We start from the raw sequence: 20,113 nt of genomic DNA on the forward strand, positions 1-20,113 counted from the left end.
GTGACGGTGCTATGAATACCTACCGACAAAAGTAACGGCTTCCCTTTCTCAGTTCTGTGCATCAGGCACTGTGCTAACAGAGCCCGAAGTGTCCTCTGTGTGTGTAGATGTCTGTGAGACCATGTCAGACTGAGCCCAGTCTCGCTCCTCACACAGTGTCTGACGCACAAGAGTTGCTCGATAGGGGTTTGAGGGATGAATGAATAATAAATGGGGAGGGAGTGGATAGAAACAAAGAGCTGTGAAGAGCCTGTCAGCACTCAAATAAATAACACTTCCTCTTCTGGGAAACTCTCCTCGAATGGAAAAATCTTTGGATAACTTCGTACAGCCTCTGTAAGACTTCAGTTGAAGATAGAGGTCTGTGTCTGGAAGGGATAGCGTGAATCTGTTATGAGAGAGCGCCCGGGACTGGTAATTCTTAGAGATAAAATCCCAAGTAGAGGGACTTCCCAGGTGGTACAGTGGATGAGACTCCACGCCCCCAATGCAGAGGGCCTGGGTTCGATCCCTGGTCAGGGAACTAGATCCCACATGCATGCTGCAACTAAGAGTTCGCATGCCACAACAAAGAAGCCCATGAGACGCAACTAAGGAGCCCACCTGCTGCAACTAAGACCCAGTGCAACCAAATAAATAAATATTAAAAAAAAAAATCCCAAGTAGAGGCCTGTCTTCTCGGTGGGGTGTCCAGGGACAAGGGTGAGGGGCACCTTTAGCCCTGGAGCAGCCAGCAGGTGCCTGGAGTCATGGCTGAACTGGACATAGAGTGATATCTGGAGCCCTTGACAAGGGCCAGGGTGCAAACTCCTTGCTGGGTTCTGAAAGCTTCCAGAAACAAACAGCCCTAGCAATTCCAGGGAGTCAAGGGTTGGGGGAGGCCCCCAGGATCAGGAGAAAGACTGCTGGGGCTTGAAGCAGGACTTACCTGGAAGTGAGAACACAGAGCGTTCCTCCTCCTTCTCTGGCCATGGGAACGCAAGCCTGCTGTGGACCTTCCTTTTATTGCAGTTTCCCACCCATGTGGCTCTCCACGATTGGTACAGAGGTGTGACTGGAGTTAGCCTACCAGGCATACACTGGGCTGGTTGGGTGCAGGTAAGATAAACAATTTACCACAAAGGATGGTGAAGGAAGGCCCCTTTGTTCTCCCCCCATCCCCCCAGCAGTCCCTCCTTCATGCAAATGCTTCTCTATAAACAGGAGCAGCACGTACTGAAGGCTGAACACACCGGGCACCGCCGAGTGCTTTGCACCCATTACTTCTCACATTTAATCCTCACGATAAACCAATGAAGCTGGTACCATATTTATCACCAGAAACCAAATGCTAATCAAAAGGAAGGATTTGGATATTAAAGGATTAACATCCAAAGGGAAGTGGAGAGAAATCAAACACACGCTTGTTTGCTCAAGGGATTTTCAATTGTACCTTGTGTTCCTAGCTAATCACCTTAGAACACTTCTGCTTTTGTCTGGATGCCACTCAGCTTGAAGTCAGTTAGAGCAAGGGAGTAAGGAAGGAGGGGGGGATGGGTGTTTCTGATTTTTGGCCCATAGAATCTACCCAACTTCAGATGCTCAGTGCTGAGGAGTCTGGGAAGGGCCAATGTGGAGATGTGTGAATCGCGGGCTAGCAAAGGATAGCCCATGCCCTCGGACAAAATAAGCATCAGAAGAACCTTTTGGCATGTGGGTTACCCTAGAGATTGGAAGGTAGAAAACTGAGAGGAAGCTGAAGACCTTGGACTTTTAAATTCCAGGCTTGGACCTGGCTTTTGTGGCAAGGTAGATATTACAGAATTAACAAAAGAGTCACAGCTTTAGCAGAATAAATAGCCATTGCCTTTTCTGTTACTCTGGGACTCTTTAAGGAGGCAAGGCTACAGGGTCGGGGAGCATGGGGGGTCTTGGCGTTGGTAACACCTTTCAGGAAAACCTCAACATGGACAAGGAAGAGATGGTACAAGCCACCTTCTCTACTCCTAGTGCATTTGGAGAAGAATCCCCTAAATGTGAAACTTATAACAACTACAAATGCTGGATTCAGAAATTCATCTGAGCCCACAAAATAGCCCACTGATCCATTCATGTTGGCCAGGTACCCCCCCTAGTCTCCCCTATGGCCACTCTCAACCTCCTCCATCCTTTTAAACAGTCTTTGCAGCCATCACTACTCACCTACTCTCCCCACTTCCTCCATTCTCAGCAGGTGTCTTGCATTCTACCTCAAGAAAATTTAAGTCATCACACTTGACCTCACTCAACTTTGTGTTTCCCCTAGAAACATATAAATATCTACCCCCATTTTCTAGTCCCTCCCCAACTTCTGATAAGGTGATCTTTCTTCTTTTCAAAGTCAGTTCCTCCATCCCTCTCTGACTTCTCCATTTCAATCTGAGGCATATGGCTAAGGTTGCCCTGCTAAGGTCACCTCTTAAGCAAGTCCATGGGCATTTTTTCTGGCCTCTTGTCAATGGATTTTTCGCTGCTTTCTTCAGGCGCTCTGTATTTCCTTGACTCCCCTGTGCCAATTGTTTTCTTGATTCTCCTCTACCTCTCTGGATACTCGTGCTCTATCATTATCATTATCATTGTCATAATTATTCTCTTCCTCCAGCTGTCCTTGAAAATGCTGGTAGGTCTCATTTTTCTTGTCACTCCACGGACTTTCCCTGGGAGGTGTCAAGTTATCTCATGGTTTCAAGTACCATCCACAGGCTGGTGAGTTCCAAATCTCTATCTCCCTCCCTGACCACTCCCTTGAACTTCAGATCCGCCTACCCAGATGCTTGCTGGACTTCTCCACTTGGACTGAGATGCTCGAGGCACCATGAACCTTAGCAGGTCCAAATCCTAACTCATCAATTCCCAGAGATCTCACCCTACTCGTTGTATAACCTATCTTAACCAATGGTACCACTGCTCACCTGGTCACCCGAGCTGGAAATCTGGCTCCTTCCTTTCTCCCTCAGCCTCACGTTTCCAATAATCATCAATCTTTCAGATATTCCTGAACCTGTCCTTCCTCCTCATCCCCACGTCATCAGTCTTAATTCAGGCCACCATCATCTCTTAGGAGGGTGATTTTAACAGCTGCCTAATGGGTCTCCCTGCTTTCGTTCTTGTCCCCTTTGATTCTGTTATCTCCCTGCAGCCAGAGGCCACAGTGTCACCTCTCAGCAATATGTCCTACCCCACACACACTAGGCTTCCTGGGATCTGACCCCTGTTCACAGCTCCCATCTCATGTACAGATTTTCCCCACACGCTCTATGCGCCAGCCTATTTGTGGTTCTCTGAACTCTTCCCCCTCCACACCTTTCCATGCGCTATTCCCTCTGCCTGGATTACTCTGTGCCCAGCCTCCTACTGCTTAGCATTCAGGTTTGCCTCTTCCAGGAAGTCCTCCCTAAATTCCCCAGACCTGCTTGTGCTACTCTTCTGTGCTACTAGGCCTCTCTGGGCTGATTACGGTCACACTCAATTACCCACTAACGTATCTGTCTCCCTCTGAAGGCCCTAAGATCTTTGTGGACTTGGATCCTGTCTTGGCAGTTCTAATCAGCACCTAGTAAGTACTTGCTGGGTAAACAAATGGACAGAAATCACGGTACGTATGCTCAAGACCCTTTCCTGTGTGTAATGCCTCACACTTATGGTGCCCAAGTCTCACTGAGAGCTTGGTGGAAAGACACAAGTTCCCGCCTCAGGGCCTCTGCACTTGCTGGCCCACTGCCTGTAATGTTCTTCCTCAGATATCTCCCTGGTTCATTTTCTTACTTCTCTCAGTTTCGGCTTATCAGAGAGACCTTCCCCAAGCATCCTATGTAAAATAACACCCTCATTGCCTTATTACCCTCATTTCCCACCCCCTCCCTTCTGAGTGCTTGTTACCACCTGACATATCACAGAGCTATTGTTTACATGTTTCCCCCTTTTAAACATAAGCTCCTTACCAGCAAGGGCTCTGTTTTGATCACTGTCAGTTTCCCTGCTGCCTATAAAAGCGTCTGGCCTTGAATTTATGCTCAAAATCTCTGTTGAATATTGAGTTGAATAACTATCTGATAGCAAGCAAAAAAGGAAAGAAAGGGCTTCCCTGGTGGCGCAGTGGTTGAGAGTCCGCCTGCCGATGCAGGGGACACGGGTTCGTGCCCCGGTCCGGGAAGATCTCAGATGCCGTGGAGCGGCTGGGCCCATCAGCCGTGGCCGCTGAGCCTGCGCGTCCGGAGCCTGTGCTCCGCAACGGGAGAGGCCACAACAGTGAGAGGCTCGCGTACCGCAAAAAAAAAGAAAGAAAAATAAAGGAAAGGAAAAGGAAAGGAACAGAGGGACAAAAGGATAGATTCTGATGTGCTTTTTCCTCCTGGCTCTTGCCTTTGGCCCTTGTTTTTGTTTTTCTTTATGTTCTCTTGTACCTGAATCAAAGTATAGATGATTCTGCACATGTCTAGCCAGGCCCATCTGACCATGGACGTCCTCCCACGTAAAGCTCTTACATAAAGGCAGCAGGCATGGGGATTCAGTGCGTGTCTGCGTGTGATAAGAGGTTCCTTAACTTGAGATATGCTGTCCCCACAGTCCCCAGTTTGCTGATACACACGTGTGGTTTTCCCTGGGATCAGAGGTTCTAATAATGGGTCAGGGCCTTGGTCTCTCCTGAATGCCATGGCTGGGGTCCATCCAGGGAAGCAGCTGGCATCAAGGTGGACGTTTCCCATCGGCATCAGCTTCCTTTGGTCCACTGGTCAAAGAAGTCCAGAGCCCCTTGGGATATCCAGGTCTCCTGGGCAGCCTCTGGCTGTGTGTGCAAGGAGCCTCCTGAAGGCCCCCCTTGCAAAGCATCCCCCCTCAATGGGGTTAGTGGTCCACCTTCTGCTTCTGCTGCCTAGTCCCTGTAAACAGGTCTACATCTTCTACATTGGGAGGGAGAAGTGCAAAGGATGGAGGGGTCCCGAGGACGTGCCAGGTACGTCACCTATAAGGATTGTGAGACTCCAGAAGGCAGGGGCTGTGTCTATCTTATTCACGTCTGTCTTTCCCCAGCACCTAGCACAGTGCCTGGCATATATTAGGTGCTCAAAGAAATTTTTCTGGAAAACTGAATGAACCCTGTGAGGGTATCACTATTATCCCCATTATGCAGAAGCAGCAGCCCCCTGTTATACCCTCCATTTCTGCAGTGCCTGACACACTTATCATTACTTGTTCAAGTTCTTTTTCCCCTGCCAAACCTTAAGCTCCAGGAGGGCAGGGCTTGTTCTCTGCTGTATCCCCAGCAGCTAGCACAGTGCCTGGCGCATAGTAAGTGATCAGCAAATATTTCTTGACTGACTGACTGAATGGATAGATAGATGGATGAAGCTCAGAGACATTGTGTATTTTATTTAAGCTCACAGAACTAGAGTTGGACCCAGTCTCAGTGACCAGACCATGAAGTCCATGACGGCAGGGATGGAGTCTGGTTTTTCTCATCACAGCATCCGTAGCACCACGGACAGTGCCTACATAGAGCAGGTGCCCAATAAATACTTATTGAGTGAATAAATGACTCACAGACTGAACTTTTCAAAATTATTATTTTGTAACACTATTTAAGGAGATAGGGGCCTCATGTGCAGACATATCACAAGTCCCATTTTGAGAGAAGGCAGCATTTAAAGACACAAGCTGTTTTTTGGTAGCAAGGATTAAAGGGGAGAAAACAGGAGCAGAGTGACTGAAATGTGGCCTCCTTTCTCTGTGAGTAGAGTGCTAGCCTGCATCGCCTCACCAGTCAGTAGGAAGCGAGTTGGTAGCCACAGAGCACAGGGTTTCCAGCCACGGATCACTGAGACATCTGGGTCAAGGTGGCCGACAGAAGCAGAGGCAACCAGACCTTCAGGAGCCCTGAAAGGAAAGTAATTACAGGGCTGCTGCTAGCACTGATGTGCACAGTTTATGTGCAAAACTAACATGAACTGCTTCCTCTAAACTGACCAATAGGAAAGGACACCCTCTCTGGGCTGATCAGTTAGAAAAAGGAAGCTTTCTCTTTATCTGTCCTGAAAACCAATTAGAAAAAGGTGCCCTCCCAGGTGGGCCAATCTGAAAAGGGCAGGTTTTCCGCAGGCACTAGCCTTGGTATCCCCTCAAAAGGGCACTTACTCAACCTTGGTGCCCTTGAGGGATATTCGCAAAGGGTAAGCCTCTTGGGGATACCTTGACTCTCCAGCTCTGAGCTCACTGATACTGGGATGAACTAGCTCAGGTCAAATACTAGGTTGGTGTAACAACCTGCTCGGATCTAGGTGCCAGGAGCCAAGCAGGACACGAGTTACACGGATTCACTTTTCGTCCAGATTTTCAGTCAATTCAGTGGCCATAAAAATCAAGGGCCGTGAAAATGCTGCCGGTCCCCGGCCTTTGTGGTCAGAGGAGCAGAGAAGCAGAAAAACAGCGTTTCTTGTTTTTCTGCTGTGTTCATCCCGGCACTAGGCATCCTGAAAAAGGTGGCAGAGATGAGCCTTGAGGCTTCAGGAAGTGCCCACGGTTCAGATCTAGAGTGTGTGCTTGTTCACTGTGTACAGGTGGGTAACAAGCGAGTATGTGTCTGTATATACAGACATGCACACATGCAGCTACAGCTGTCATGCACCTCTGTGTGTGAATGTGAATATGTGCACGTGACCTCGTGTGTGTGTGAACGTCTGGGTGATGTCTGTTCTTGTGCACCTGTCTGTGCGTGCCTGCGTCCATGCACACTGTTGTGGGACAGCATGGCTATGTGTGCAGCCCCAGGTCCAAGACTTTCCGTAAGTGCCGTCACCTCTTCAGAGCTCAGCTCGAGCAGGCCAGGTACTCCAGCATACCCTGGGCCCACAGATAAAAGCCCCAGAGGAAGGTTCTGGTGCAATTCCCTGTGCAAAGAGGACCTGAACTTACCTGAGCTACTGGGAGCAGCCCTTGAGACTGTGGCCTGGCTCCCTGTGGGAGGAAACAGAAGGATCAGTGCATGGGGAAGCCTGGGTGAAGCCCCTTCCATCTGCTCTTCCTTGCAGCTAGAGTGGTCTTTTTGAAACCCCAATCTGATCATGTCACTCCCCTACTTTGGATCCCTCAGGGGCTGCCAGCTACTTTCAAGAGAAAGGCCCAAAACCTTAGCAAGAACCACATGTCTATTATATTTCAATTAAAAGGAGGGGGAGGGGGAGGAGAGGGAGGAGGGGGAGGGGGAGGGGAGGAGGAGGGGGAAGGGGAAGGGCAGGGGGAGGAGGTGGAGGAGGGGGAGGGGGAGGGGAGGGGGAGGAGGAGGAGAAGAAAGAGAAGAAGTACTTTAAGGCCTCACATGGTTTGGTCCCCAACCTGCATCAGCTCACCCTCCTCTTTCCAGCCTGCCTGGCTTTATCCCAGTTACTCTAGCACGGTAGGCTCCCTCCTGCCACAGGCCCTTTGCCCATGCTCTACTCTCTCCCTGGGATTCCTCCCTCTCCTCTGCTTCTCCTGACGCCTCTTAGTTAATCCCTTCTCAATTTCCAGACCTCAGCTCCATTCTTCCCCAATCCTCCTCACTAGGTCTGCTCCCTCTGCCGTAAGAGCTCAGAGTTCCTGATCCATTTTCGTGACTGCACTTATCGCAACTGCAGAGATACATGATTATTTGAATGATGTCTCCCCTACTGGTCCGTAAGTGCCACATGAGCCAGCCTTGTACCTGTTGCTGCTCATCCTGAGACCCTAGCCACTAGCACAAGGCCTGGCACAAGGCAGGCATGAGAAGACAGCTGTGCAATGAATGAATGAATGAGAACCGGCCAGAGGAAGGCAGCTTATAGTCTACCTCGCCTCGCAGGATTTACTTGCTCCAGTTCTTCAGACCCCAGTAAGACCCCAAGTGCCAGGTTCTGTCACCCCTCCTCATCTCCAGAGAACATTTCTTGCCAGGAATGTGGGGAAGGGAGGGGCCCTCTTACCTTTCCGTGTGATGGGACCCAAGTTTAGGACATGGGTTTGGTCTATGAAGCCCCCCCTGCGGAATCTGGTCTCGGAGCAGGTCTGCAGGGAGAGGGTGACAAAGAAACCTTTCCACAAGGGAGACAGAATGTGGCCCTGCCAGGGGGAGTGGGCTACACCCTTCACAGGAGCAACCTCCTGCCTCAGGCTGGGACTTGAGGATGGTAGAGGCAGGGGTTGTTAGGAGATCGGTATACGTGGGCTCATGTCCCAGCTCTACCATATGTTAGATGTATGATCTTAGGAAAGTCACTGAGCCTCTGCGCCTCTCTCCGCATATAGAAAAAGGGACAGGTAAAATACCTCCCTCCCAGAGCCGCTGTGAAGTATTAAAAAGTTAACACACATAAGTCGCACTCAGTGCTTAAAAATGTCAGTTTCTGTTATTAGAACACAAGCTTGCAGATAAGCCAGAGGTCCTGTTGCACTGCCCTCACCCCACCTGACTTCCCCACAGCCTAGGTCTCCTGCCCGGCTACAGCAGCCTCATCTTATTGCTCTGTCTACCCCTGTACTAAAACAGAAACATGTCTATATGTTTTCTTTGAACCTGTGGCCAAATGTCTTCGGTTATGGGAGCTGGGCGTGGCGGAGGACGTGGCGAGCAGGCTGAGGGAGGGGAGGTGACTCACAGGTTTGCACTTTTCATTCACGGTGTCGCAGAGGTACACTTCACAGTGCAGGTAGACCAGGTCATAGTTTCCAGCAAAACGGAACATCTGGACAGAAAAGCGCCCCTGAGGGGACTCCCCATTCTCCTCCACTTGGATGGTTGAGTCCTCCGTGCGTGGACATCTGGGAAGGTTACGTCATATAACATGGTTGGTTAAGCAAACACTCTGGGGCCAGACTTCCTGGATTTAAATCTCACTCCACCACTTATTAGCTGTGTGACCGTGGGCCATTTACTTAACCTTTCTGAGCTTGTTTCCCTATCTACGTAGGAGGAATAATAATTGTAGCCCACACCATAAGATAGTTGCAAGGATTAAATGAGGTAAAATTACAAAGTACTTATTACAGCATGTGACGTACAATAGGTGATACATATATATGATTCTAAAGTAAAAATGTCATCGGTACAGAGCTGCAACCATCCTAAAGTCAGCACTTCCTGATTTCCCAGGAAATGGCATGCAGGAATCATCACCTACCATTTATTGGCTGTTCACTGGTGCCTGGTGTTAATTTTAACAGTGGAAACGTCTGAGCACTGAGGGCCACTGACCAAATGGGAGTGTGTGTGCTCATCTACACACATACACAACACACCCGAACACATGGATAGAAACTCAAAACCGCACGTTCGGAGACTCCCACGGCTGCTGGGCTGGAGCAGTACTCTCGGCAGGCAGATCAGGTACCCTGTCTGCCCTTTCACACGATCTGCTCAAAATGTATTTAGAAAAGGGGCTGAAGGCTGATTGCATAGGAGAACCGAGAAAGGAACTTCTGGGGGTGGTGTTCCCTCTGCTCTGTGTCCCCTACAATTCAGATCCGACTTCGCTTGGCAAAATAAAAGCCCTGAGGTTAAGGGGACCCACCTCATGAAAGGCAGAGAGAGTGGCATCCAGCACTGCCCTCGGCAGCCCCAGGCACCCAACCCAAGCAAGGCACCTACGTGTCTCCTCTGGCTGCCCATGGTCTCCCCAACTTGTCTCCTCTTTACACACCCCGTGACATTCTGAGCCTCTCACAGACTGGCGGTCCTCAGCCCAGCTCCCACCCATGCCACGGCAGAAACACAGGGCCACAGCCAGCATTTCTTCATGCTTCTTTTTCAAAACTTTCCAAGCTTCCCACAATGTACATGCTCTACCTTTATACCCAGACCAAAAAAAAAAAGCTTAAAAAATCCCTGCATGGTAGGTTTTATTTATGCCTATTTCACATACAAGAACATGAATATCCAGAGAGATGAGCTGACTTGTGTCTCAAACTAAGAAATAGCAAAACCAAGATATGAACCCAAGTGTCCATGATGCCCCAATCGAGGTCATTCCAGCATTTTCCAAATTTCAGTTCTTTTTTTGCCTTATCCAGAAACCGTCTCCATGAATGCTTTCCTGTTTCCCAATATCTGTATTATTATTTTACATTATTATATTATTATTACTATTTTTCTTTAAATCTACACACCGTTTTACTGAAATACATCTATTTTTTAGAAGATCGCAAATAGCAAACCAGTATTAGTTGCCATATATAAAACATGACCATACTAATAAATATAAAGTAAAACAGTGCTATTACATTTTACTTAGGCACTGTTGACTGTAAAAGGCCCCAAACAGACTTCTGCTCTCCTTTCTTTTCGTTGCAAAGGGAGATTAGCAAATAACAGAAGTGTGAGCCTCAGATGAGCACCCGGCTGAGACTTTCCCCCTTGATCTGACCATGCAGATTCTAAGAGAACTCAAACAGAAATAGGTCAGGGTCTCCTGGGAGTGCTCTCTCTGATCGTTCTATTAAAATTGCAAATGCCCTCCCCTTTTCCTGCTTAGGTTTTTTTCCATAGCCCCTTCATCATTAATATGCATGCCATGGATGTCACTTTTGTTTAATTGTTGGTCTCCCTGCTTAGAATATCAGCTATATGGGGGCAGAGATTTTTGTCCCTTGTATTCACTGTTATTCACACAGCCTGGCACACGTAAACTTCCAAAAATATCTGTTCAATTTATGAATGAAACTGTGAGCTACTTTCTCACAGTGTGGTTCAAAGCAGCCCATCTGTGTCCTGCCTGTTTCAGTTGGCCCTTGGCTAACCGTACCTCCACTGCACTCCTCCCAGCCAAGTGCCAGCCTGCTCCTGCCTGGGGCTTGCCTCTCCATCAGGTTTCTCATCCTTTTCTGAGTCCTGGACCCCCTCCACCATCTGGTGAAGCCCATGCTTCCCTCCTCAAAAATAATGCCTTAAATGCATAAACTAAATTACATAAGATTATAAGAAAACCAATTAAACATAGCTCTTAAAATATTAAAACTTTTGATACATGCATTATATATTTACATATCTATTATATAAATGTATATATATTTACAAGTGCATGGATTCGATATTACATCAAATAATATCTAGTAGAAGTTCTAATACTATAGTAACTAAAAAGCATGATGTGTGCAAATGTTTTCATATGTCCTGCTAATATTTCTGTGGTTTCTTGCCTATATCATAAGAAATGGCAATGCTAAACTTCAGCTAGAGGTGAATGAATATAAAAATGTACTTTGTACCCATCCAAGTCCAAACATCCTCCCTGCTCCCAAATTCCATCCATGGGCCTTACCTGTCCTGGATCATGAAGTACTTCAAGGGGTCTGTGGCATTGCTGCTGGGTGTGGCATAGCAGTTGGTCATCAGCAGTGCAAACCGGGACAAGTCGCCCCCATCCAGCATGGTGCCCACATAGAGAAACGCCTCGGTGGACAGGGTCACGGAGGAGCCTTGGTAGGGCTGCACGTAGGCAGGGCTCTGGAAGAGCGCCATCCACACGGTGAATGTTCCGGTCCCACCCATGCTGATGTTTAGGGCGCTGCGGGAGGAGAGGGGCTGGTGAGAGAACCAGAGCTGAGAACAACAACAGACAGGTCATCCTTTCTGGTCTGCATTCCTAAGCAGGTCCTGGCAGTTACTTGCATTTTTATCCAGCAATAGGACTGGAACCCACCAACCATTGCTCTGTTAACTACACACAGGTCACTTAGGGATCCTGGTGAAATGCAGGTTCTGGTTCTGTAGGTTTGGGGTGGGGCTCAGGGTTCTGCTTCTCTAACGAGCTCCCGGGTGATGCTGTTGCTTCTGATCCATAGACCGTATTTTCTGTAACATGTCCACCCCCTCAGGTGTGGCCCCTGCGTTCAAGAAGGGCCGCGAGCACTTTCTCTAGGGAATCACCGAGATTCCGTTTTTGGTCTTAATCCAGAACAGTTTAAAAAGATGGGCTATGAGTCCTACAGGCCTTAGTCAGAGTTCTGGCTCCACCTACAGCAGAAGATTGGGGGTTGTAAAATGGGTTATTTTAAATCACATTAAAAACAGCCACACTGACGTAGACTCCATGGGATTATCCTACAAAGGACACTGAAAGATTGATGCCCGAGGAAATGGGGTACATGAGGAATAGTCACGTGGAAGTCCATTTCAGAGGTGAGAATGGGGTTATTGGTTTGGACTTGGTTAGACTGGAATGAGATTTCTAGTTCAAGCCAGAGAGAGATCTGCATACAGATGTGTTGTTCCCTGCAACCTACCAGGCCTGGGACATGGCCACGTTGCTCCAGGGCACTGCTTGGCCAGGTGATGCTCCACACAAAGGCAGACAATGAGTAACTGTCTTCCTTCAAGTCAGCCAAGCACCCTCATCAGTGCCCAGTGCCCTTCCCCAAGTCTGGTTGGCCTGGGGAACATGTGACCGTGGGCAAGCTTCAAAGAAAAGGTCATGGTAGAGTGGGGACTCTATGCCTGACGGCCTGGGTTTGAATCCCAGCTCTGTCATTTACTAGCCTCTACAACTTTGGACAATTTACTAAACCTTCTTTGACCTTCAATTTCCATATCTGTATAATGGGAATAATAATAATACTTACACCTCCTGGGGTGCGCTAAGTTTTCAATGAGATGTTCCATGTGGAGCACTTAGCACAATGCCTGACATATGGTCAGCTCTCAGTAAACACTTGTTATTATTACAACTATTATTTTTTTCCAGTATCAGCTTCATTGGCTTGTGATTCATCCTATTCAGAGATTTTCAAGTTTATTCAGCAACAGGATCCTTTTATTTTTTCAAATAATAAAACTGATCAAGATGTGGTACATATATATACAAAGGAATACTACTCAGCTATAAAAAAGGAGGAAATAATGCCATTTGCAGCAATATGGATGCAACTAGAGATTATCATACTAAGTGAAGTAAGTCAGAAAGAGAAAGACAAATACCATATGATATCACTTATATGTGGAATCTAAAATATGACACAAATGAACCTATCTATGAAACAGAAACAGACTCACGGACATAGAGAACAGACTTGTGGTTGCCAAGGCGGAGGGGGTTGGGGAGGGATGGAGTGGGAGGTTGGGGTTAGCAGATGTAAGCTTTATATACAGAATGGATAAACAACAAGGTCCTACTGTAGAGCACAGGGAACTGTATTCAATATCCTATGATAAACCATAATGGACACAACATTGTAAATCAACTATACTTCAATTTAAAAAATAGGAAAAAAATAAAACCTCATGTGGCACTCAACGTGGGTGGAAGTTTTCTGGTTCCCACCCCTAAATCACCTCGTTAAAGACCCTCACACTCCAAGAAGCGTAAATTGTAAACCCCTCTTTATTCAAACTCCTTCCATTTACAGAGAAAGAAACTGAGGTCCAGATATGGGGTACAATTTGCCCAGTCCCATAGCAGGTCTGAACTGAGACCTCTCCCTCCTTTCCTCTGGTCCAACCACCCTACCCCTCTGATAAGCCAGGGACCCTAATATCGGTTTCACCTCTGCAGAGCACTTTTGTGCTTCTAAGAAAGACAGTCGAGCATTGCCAAACCCATTTCACATATGAGAAGACTGACACTCAGAGCGGGCCATCAACTTCCCAAAGCCATCTGTGGGATGGAGCCGGGATTTGAAAGTAGCCTCCAGACTTCCTAGCTGGGCTCCTTAAGGGCTCCTTATAGACTCCAACACTACCTCCCAGCCACCTCCCTCCACCCGGCTTCTTATGGGCGGCAGTTGACAGGGAAGCTAAGGGCCTGGTGCCTAAGGGGTTGCGGGGTGGAGCCGGCCAGGGACGTTGGGGACCCTCTCTGGCCGCACCTGACCATTGGCTGCAGGGAGGTCTTCAAGCTGACTTTCATGTCCAGGGGATAGGAGCACGCGAAGTTGATTTTGATGTTGCGGTCACGGATGATGAGCTCATCTGCCAGGTAGAGAGTGTTGCTGTATGTGGCATGAGTTTCATTCCTCTGTGTTAGGGTGGGGAGGTGGGGGGAGGGAGGGTGGAAAAGGGGCATAGAATCTGAGTAAGATTCAAAGCCAAAGGTGTTGAAACTGCCCTCCCAGTTTCCGTGAGCATGACTCATGTGCTAGCCCCCTTCCCTCACCCCAGCTAAACTCTCATATTGCATCATTGCACTGACCATGCAATGACCCTAAGAGGCAAGGCAAGCACCTCCCTGCCTCTTGAAAGGAGACAGAAGTTCATGGGAACTGCGTGACTTGCCCCTGGTCCAGGGGCTCTAACAAGCCTGGACTCTTCCCATCACCCCATGCTTCCTCTCGCAAACACTACAAAGACTGAAAACCACATACCGAGTCATCATTAATGGTGGAACTTCAAAAAACCATATCTGGCAAATGACAATTTTTTCCTTGTTTCTTTTGTCCTCTTTCTTTTTCTTTTGGGGGATGAGGGAGAGGGGAGGAAGCAGAGCCCACTCACACAAGTGTTTACCTCTGGGTCCCTTTGGAGGAGGCTTCTATAGCTGAGGTCCTGGGTCTACAAACATCAGTGATGCAGACCCTGCCTCCTAGGATGGCCAGAGACAAACAGATCTGCTTCTGAACTCAGGGCTGATACCTACTGGCTTAGAATAGTCATTGCACTGTCTGGGCCTTACCTTTCCCATCTGTAAAATGGGGACCTATCACTATGGATCATCCTCTTATTTGCAGCTAACATTTACCGAGCACTTATTATGTGCCAGTCACCGTCCTAATCATTTCACACACATTAACTCCTTTAACCCTCTTAACCCTATGCAGAAGGTACTATTATTACTCCATGTTACAGCTGAGGAAGCTGAGGCACAGCTAGGTTAACTAAGTCACCCAAACTCACACAGCTAGCAAGTGGTAGGGCTAGGCTTGAACCAGGCAGTGCTCTGACCCTGTCCCACGTTGGCCAGAACGTACCGTCATCACCGTCCCACAGGGCCCATCCCTGGCTGGGGTCACCACGGACATCCAGTCCCGGTCGCCCCTCTCAGTGAAACCCGAGCACTGGCTGTCCCGCAGGTACATGAAGACCTTCTCAAAGCCCAGGCTCTGGACCTGGCACTTGCCCAGGGACAGCTTAATGTCATTGACCCCACATTCCAGCCTGCGCTCCAGGAGGGAGAGATCTGAAATGATTAGAGAAGGCAGGATTGGAGGGAGGTCTGGGACCACAATTCAGGGTACGGTACATCCCCAGGGTCCAGGCCCAGCTAGCCAGGTTGGCCACCAGCTGGGGGTACTCAGACTCGCTTCGGTCTGCCGCTGTGGTCTCCCTTCTGAGAGAGATGGAGACATGAGACTGGATTCCCAGCTCACTGGATGGAGCCACGCGACCAACCACCAGACCATGTTACCCTAAGAGTAGGTTGTATACAAAGAACAGTATTATCTTTGGGTCGTTCACTGCCCAGGCATTAAATAACATTGAATCCCAGGAAAAGAAAACAAAACAACACAACAAGCAAACAAAAAAAGCTAATAAGTTAACTGCAATTTCTTTCCATCCTTTCTACATCAAGGAGACAGTCCTCAATAGCTGCTAATGTTTTCAGTGCCCTACACTTGGTAATTTTCCTTTGAAACAACAGAGCGCAGACCTCTGGCTAAGTATTTGCAGCACATAACAAAATACGGTTGGACTTTTTAAATTGAAGCATTTACACAGCTGCTGAAATTGAATAACTTTCTTTCATCATATTCATTTTTACTGTTACCGTCTACGTAGGGGTAAGTGTTACTTCCCACAGACAGACACAGCAGTGAACTTCAATGTCCCAAGTTTACTTAAAAGAAGGATGTGACTAAAATCAGGACTGGAATTTGGGAAATACTAGCCTGCTTCAGGCATTATACATATGGGGAAACAGGTTTAGAGATGGCCAGGGCCCAGCTCAGGGTCCTCAGCTGGTCAGTGGAGGGCCGGGCCCAAGAAACTGCAGACTGCGGGCCACGCCTGCATTCTTGTGCTGCAGGAATATGGTTCAGGTAGCCTCGGGCGAACAGGTGGCAGCCACCTGCGTATCCACTGTGGTGCAGGGGGCCTCAGAAAGAAGGCTGGGGGTGAGGTTGTTCCCCAAGCTCTGGGAGCCCAGAGAGCTTCTTGCTGGATTAAATGGATGTTACCGGACCGGCTTTCCACTCAGATTGGATAATAAGCATTCCCTGGATCATCCCCACAGGCCCCCAGTTCCCACACAGGAATGTGTCCCTCCCCTGGTCGCTGACATTTCTCAGCACCTCCCCTCCTCCCCGCTGGCCTCACCAGTGATGCTGAGGTCCTGTTTGCACTGGCAGTGCCATCTGCCATTATCCGATTTGCAGTCCTCGTCTACACTGCACTCCTCACACGTCCCCTCCACGGAGCCGGGGTCTGCAGGGTTATAGACAGACAATCAACAAAGATGCGCTCCAGTCCCTCGGGGCGCCCACGCGGCCCGGTGGCGGTGGCAGGGAGTCACCCACTCACCTGTGCAGTAAGCCAGATGGCACTCGGGGGGCGCCGTCAGGTTGTAGACATAGTAGCCGCCGGCACAGGCCTTCACCTGGACGAGCGTGTCCCACAGGCAGCAGTGGCCGCTCCAGTGCGCGCAGGCCCTGCGGCTCACGATGCCCTCGCTGCTCGAGGGGTGCGTGCCATTGAGCCACATGGGGGCGGCCGTGTTGCAGCGCAGGACGGGCACGCAGGTCTCGGCCAGGCGCACGCCGCCCTGGCCCACGAAGCGGTACCAGCCGGCCACGTCGGAGTCACAGGCGTAGCCCGCGCCGTACTGGGCGCTGCGCCAGTACTCGTCCAGGATACGGTGGGCCTGGCACGGGTCGGCGCACACGAGCGTGTCGCCCTCGTGCACGCAGTCCAGGCCAGGCCCGCAGGAGCCCGGGGAGCACTCACAGTGCCTCCCGTCCCCCCAGTAGCCCACGGGGCACACGCACGAGTAGTTGCCCTCGCTGTTGACGCAGGAGGCCAGGGTGTGGCAGTGGCTGAGCCCTGGCTCTGCACACTCATCCACGTCCGTGCAGCCGAGCTCGGAGCTCAGGCGGAAGCCTTCGGGGCAGACGCACGTGTAGGAACCTGGGGCGTTCACGCAGCTGCTGGGGGCGGAGCAGTTGTGTGTCCCAGGAGTGGCGCATTCGTCCACGTCCTCGCACTCGAGGCCGTCGCCAGTGAAGCCCGCCTGGCAGGAGCACGTAGTGGCAGCCCCATCCTCCGAGCAGGTGGCATTGCTGTGACATTCAGAGCAGCTTCCTGCGGACAGAAGAGACCAGACTCAGAGTGGAGGCCGCTAGGCCACTGGTCACCCAGAGACCCTTCCCGTGGCCCTTAGGGTACCCACGTTCTTTAAGACTTAGCTCATAGCCGACCACCTTCGAAAGAAACAAACCAAACTCCCCTGATGGTGTCTAAGCATTGCCTTCAAGCTGTGTCTTCTTTTCAAATGTCCACCTTTCCACCTCCAGAGGAATAATGCAGAGTTCTTGACCTTTGGTAGCACTTAGGTGACCCTGTCACCCCTTCCCCGACTTGGTACATTCTATGCCTTTTGCTCAGATCTCCTTCCCTGCTTCCTCTCTCTATCTGGCGGTGGCAGTCACACTTTGTTCCTCTGTGACAATAATAATAAGATCGTATGGAGAAATCCAAACGAACCTTCTGGCCAACGCAGTAACAGTAAAGATAGTGAGCCGTTGTTTATTAAGCACCTAGTATATGCCAGACGCCGGGATAGGCACTTTCTATTCATTAGCTCATTGAATCCTCTCCAATGGTCCTGGGGAATGACTTTTGTATTTGCCCTTATTTTAAAGGTGAGGAAACAAGATTCAGAAGTTTTAAGCCACTTGCTCCACTGGTGAGCAGCAGAGTTAGGACACAAACCGAGGTGGCAGGACCATCGAGTGTGGGCTCTTAACCACGACAACACGACGGTATTTCCTCTCTGTCCCAAAGTACCCCAGCTGGGGATTGTGGGGTGGTGGCCAGCTCCCTCCTCCAAGGAAAAGCTGGAGCAATGTGCAGCCCAATGGAATGGTCGCGCAAGAGTTAAACGGGAGGCATTTGGGAGCCACCTGGTGTGTTCACATCTCCTGTGTGGTGGAATATGTTCTTGACCTTCCAGTGAAGTGCCGGGGGCCTTCGTGATGTTCTGGACTTTAGTCTCTCAATATGTGATCCAAGGACCACAGCAGCAGCATTATCTGGGAGCTTGTTAGAATGCAGAGTCTCAGGCCCCACTCTGGACTTACTGAATCAGAATCTGCATTTTAGTAAAATTCCTGGGTGAGTCCTATGTACATTATAGAGTAAGAAATGAATTTAGAATAAAGACTGTGCAGATCCCAAGCATAATAGGAGAGGGATCGAAACCGCCTCTGCTAACGTGGCACTGCTCACTGTACGCACACAGCACTTACTCGCTGCCGAGGCGTCAGAGACTGCAGCTATGACGACCCAAGAGGTCACCACCACTACCATCCACATTAAGGTCGAAGAGAAGAGCCACTTCATCTTTTCTGCTCTTCTCAGCTACTTCTGGTCTGGGGAGACTTTCCCAAAGGCAAGGAAAGGTTGGCCTTTTGGGGTTTCCAACTTGTCCTTGACACCCGAAGTCCTGTGAACAGAGACGGATGGGATAAACACATGATTTAACTTCCAGCCCCACAGTTGGGAGGAGTACTTTGGTTGTGCACTGCGTAAGTCCAGGAGATGCCATTTATGTGAACCACAAAAAGTGTGTATTGTTGTGGCCCTTGCTTTGGTGGGGTTTTCCTCTCTGTGGCTCTACTCTTAACTCCCACTCACATCCCAGCATCAGCTTCCCCAGTTTCAGCGCATTTGGAAGAACTGAATCTCTCATCTGGAGCAGGAACCAGCAAGACGGGGGAGTGCTCTGGACTCACCATCTTACTGGAGGCAGCTTTGGGTCTTAACAGCCAACTCCTGATCTCCTGATGGGAAACTTTGAACTTGCCCAGATACGTTTATTCATTCAACAAACATTTATTGAGTAGTTACTATGTGCCAAACAGGGAACTATGCACCAAGGTGACAGACAAAGTCCCTGACTTCATGCAGCTCACATATTGTAAAGAAGTGGCTTGAGATAAGCAACTTGAGAGGTGATTAACCTTCGTAATGTATTTTAATGTTTCCAGAGTGCTCACTTATTATTTCACCCACCTGGCAAAATAATCTACTATTACCCCAATTTTTATAGCCGCAAAATAGCGTAGCATGGTGGTTAAATATGTGGGATCTGGAGCCTGCAACCAGGATTCAAATCCCTATTTTACCAATCACTATGATTGGTAAACTCATAGTGTAACACTGGGCGATGTATTTCAATTCGCTAAGACTTAGTTTCCTCATCTATGAAATAGAGATCAGTGCTTGCACAAATTGAGTGACGACACTGCATCGGGCTCACTGTGAAGAAGTCCCCTGTCGTCAAAGAACCTGTGACCTAGAAAAGTGTTTTGCAAGCCTTTGAGACAATGATCTGCTATAAGGAAATTAGTTTATGCCGTGACCCTGTACAGCTGCTTGTACACACACACACACACACACACACGCACATGCACATGTGAAATGAATGTTTTATAAAACAATTCTTACCATTACGGTGTGCATTCCTTGATGACATATTCTATTGTATTTAATTAAAATAAAATTCTGAATGTAATCCACAAATGGTTTCATGATCCACTAATAGGCTGTGACCTATAGTTTGGCTAATAACCGCCTGCCTATTGTGGTCCAGGGATTAACTGAGATGAGATGTGCAAAGCAGGCTCAGAGCAGATACTCTTGTTCACTGCCGTATACCCCACTGCCTGGTACATGGTAGCCACTTCACTAATAGGAATTGAATGAATGAAAAAATTGTTATTAGGGAAGCACAGGCTGAAAGAGAGGGGGATTGACTTACCAAAGCTCACGAAGCCAATGGTCAGCAGAGTGAGGACTCAACCTAGGTCTGACCCAATGTCCAATCTCTTCATTTCTGCTCCCCCCTCCCTCAAACAGAATGGAAATCAGCAGAAGACCAGATGGGGAGAAGTGGCTAGGAGAAGTGAGAGCTGCAGATAGCCTTACCTGAAGCCAGAAAGG

General features: G+C 49.0%; 1 protein-coding gene across 1 annotated transcript; it reads right to left on the reverse strand.

Annotated features, from left to right (window-relative positions):
• Window positions 1-5,559: 5,559 nt before the first annotated feature.
• On the reverse strand, window positions 5,560-20,113 carry UMOD (uromodulin). The gene is made up of 11 exons (XM_027098094.1): window positions 20,099-20,113; window positions 18,418-18,614; window positions 16,475-17,251; window positions 16,271-16,378; window positions 14,926-15,134; window positions 13,828-13,976; window positions 11,286-11,531; window positions 8,628-8,790; window positions 7,956-8,037; window positions 6,928-6,969; window positions 5,560-5,892 (listed from the first exon to the last, which is right to left on the reverse strand). Exons 2-11 carry the CDS (start codon window positions 18,509-18,511, stop codon window positions 5,831-5,833), a joined length of 1,932 nt encoding a protein of 643 aa, XP_026953895.1. The 5' UTR covers window positions 18,512-18,614; window positions 20,099-20,113; the 3' UTR covers window positions 5,560-5,830.

This window comes from Aethalodelphis obliquidens, unplaced genomic scaffold (genome assembly GCF_003676395.1).
Source record: "Aethalodelphis obliquidens isolate GAN/ISIS:26980383/991018 unplaced genomic scaffold, ASM367639v1 scaffold120, whole genome shotgun sequence".
Lineage (NCBI taxonomy): Eukaryota > Metazoa > Chordata > Mammalia > Artiodactyla > Delphinidae > Aethalodelphis > Aethalodelphis obliquidens.

Bases quoted from the DNA above. Each gene is read 5' to 3' on its own strand.
- UMOD (XM_027098094.1), bottom strand. From the start codon at position 18,511: ATGAAGTGGCTCTTCTCTTCGACCTTAATGTGGATGGTAGTGGTGGTG. The intron at 13,977-14,925 runs GTACGTTCTGGC...ACCCTAACACAG, and splicing joins CCTGTGGGACGGTGATGACG to AGGAATGAAACTCATGCCAC. The intron at 5,893-6,927 runs GTAAGTTCAGGT...CTTTCCTTTCAG, and splicing joins GGCTGCTCCCAGTAGCTCAG to GGCTCCTGAAGGTCTGGTTG.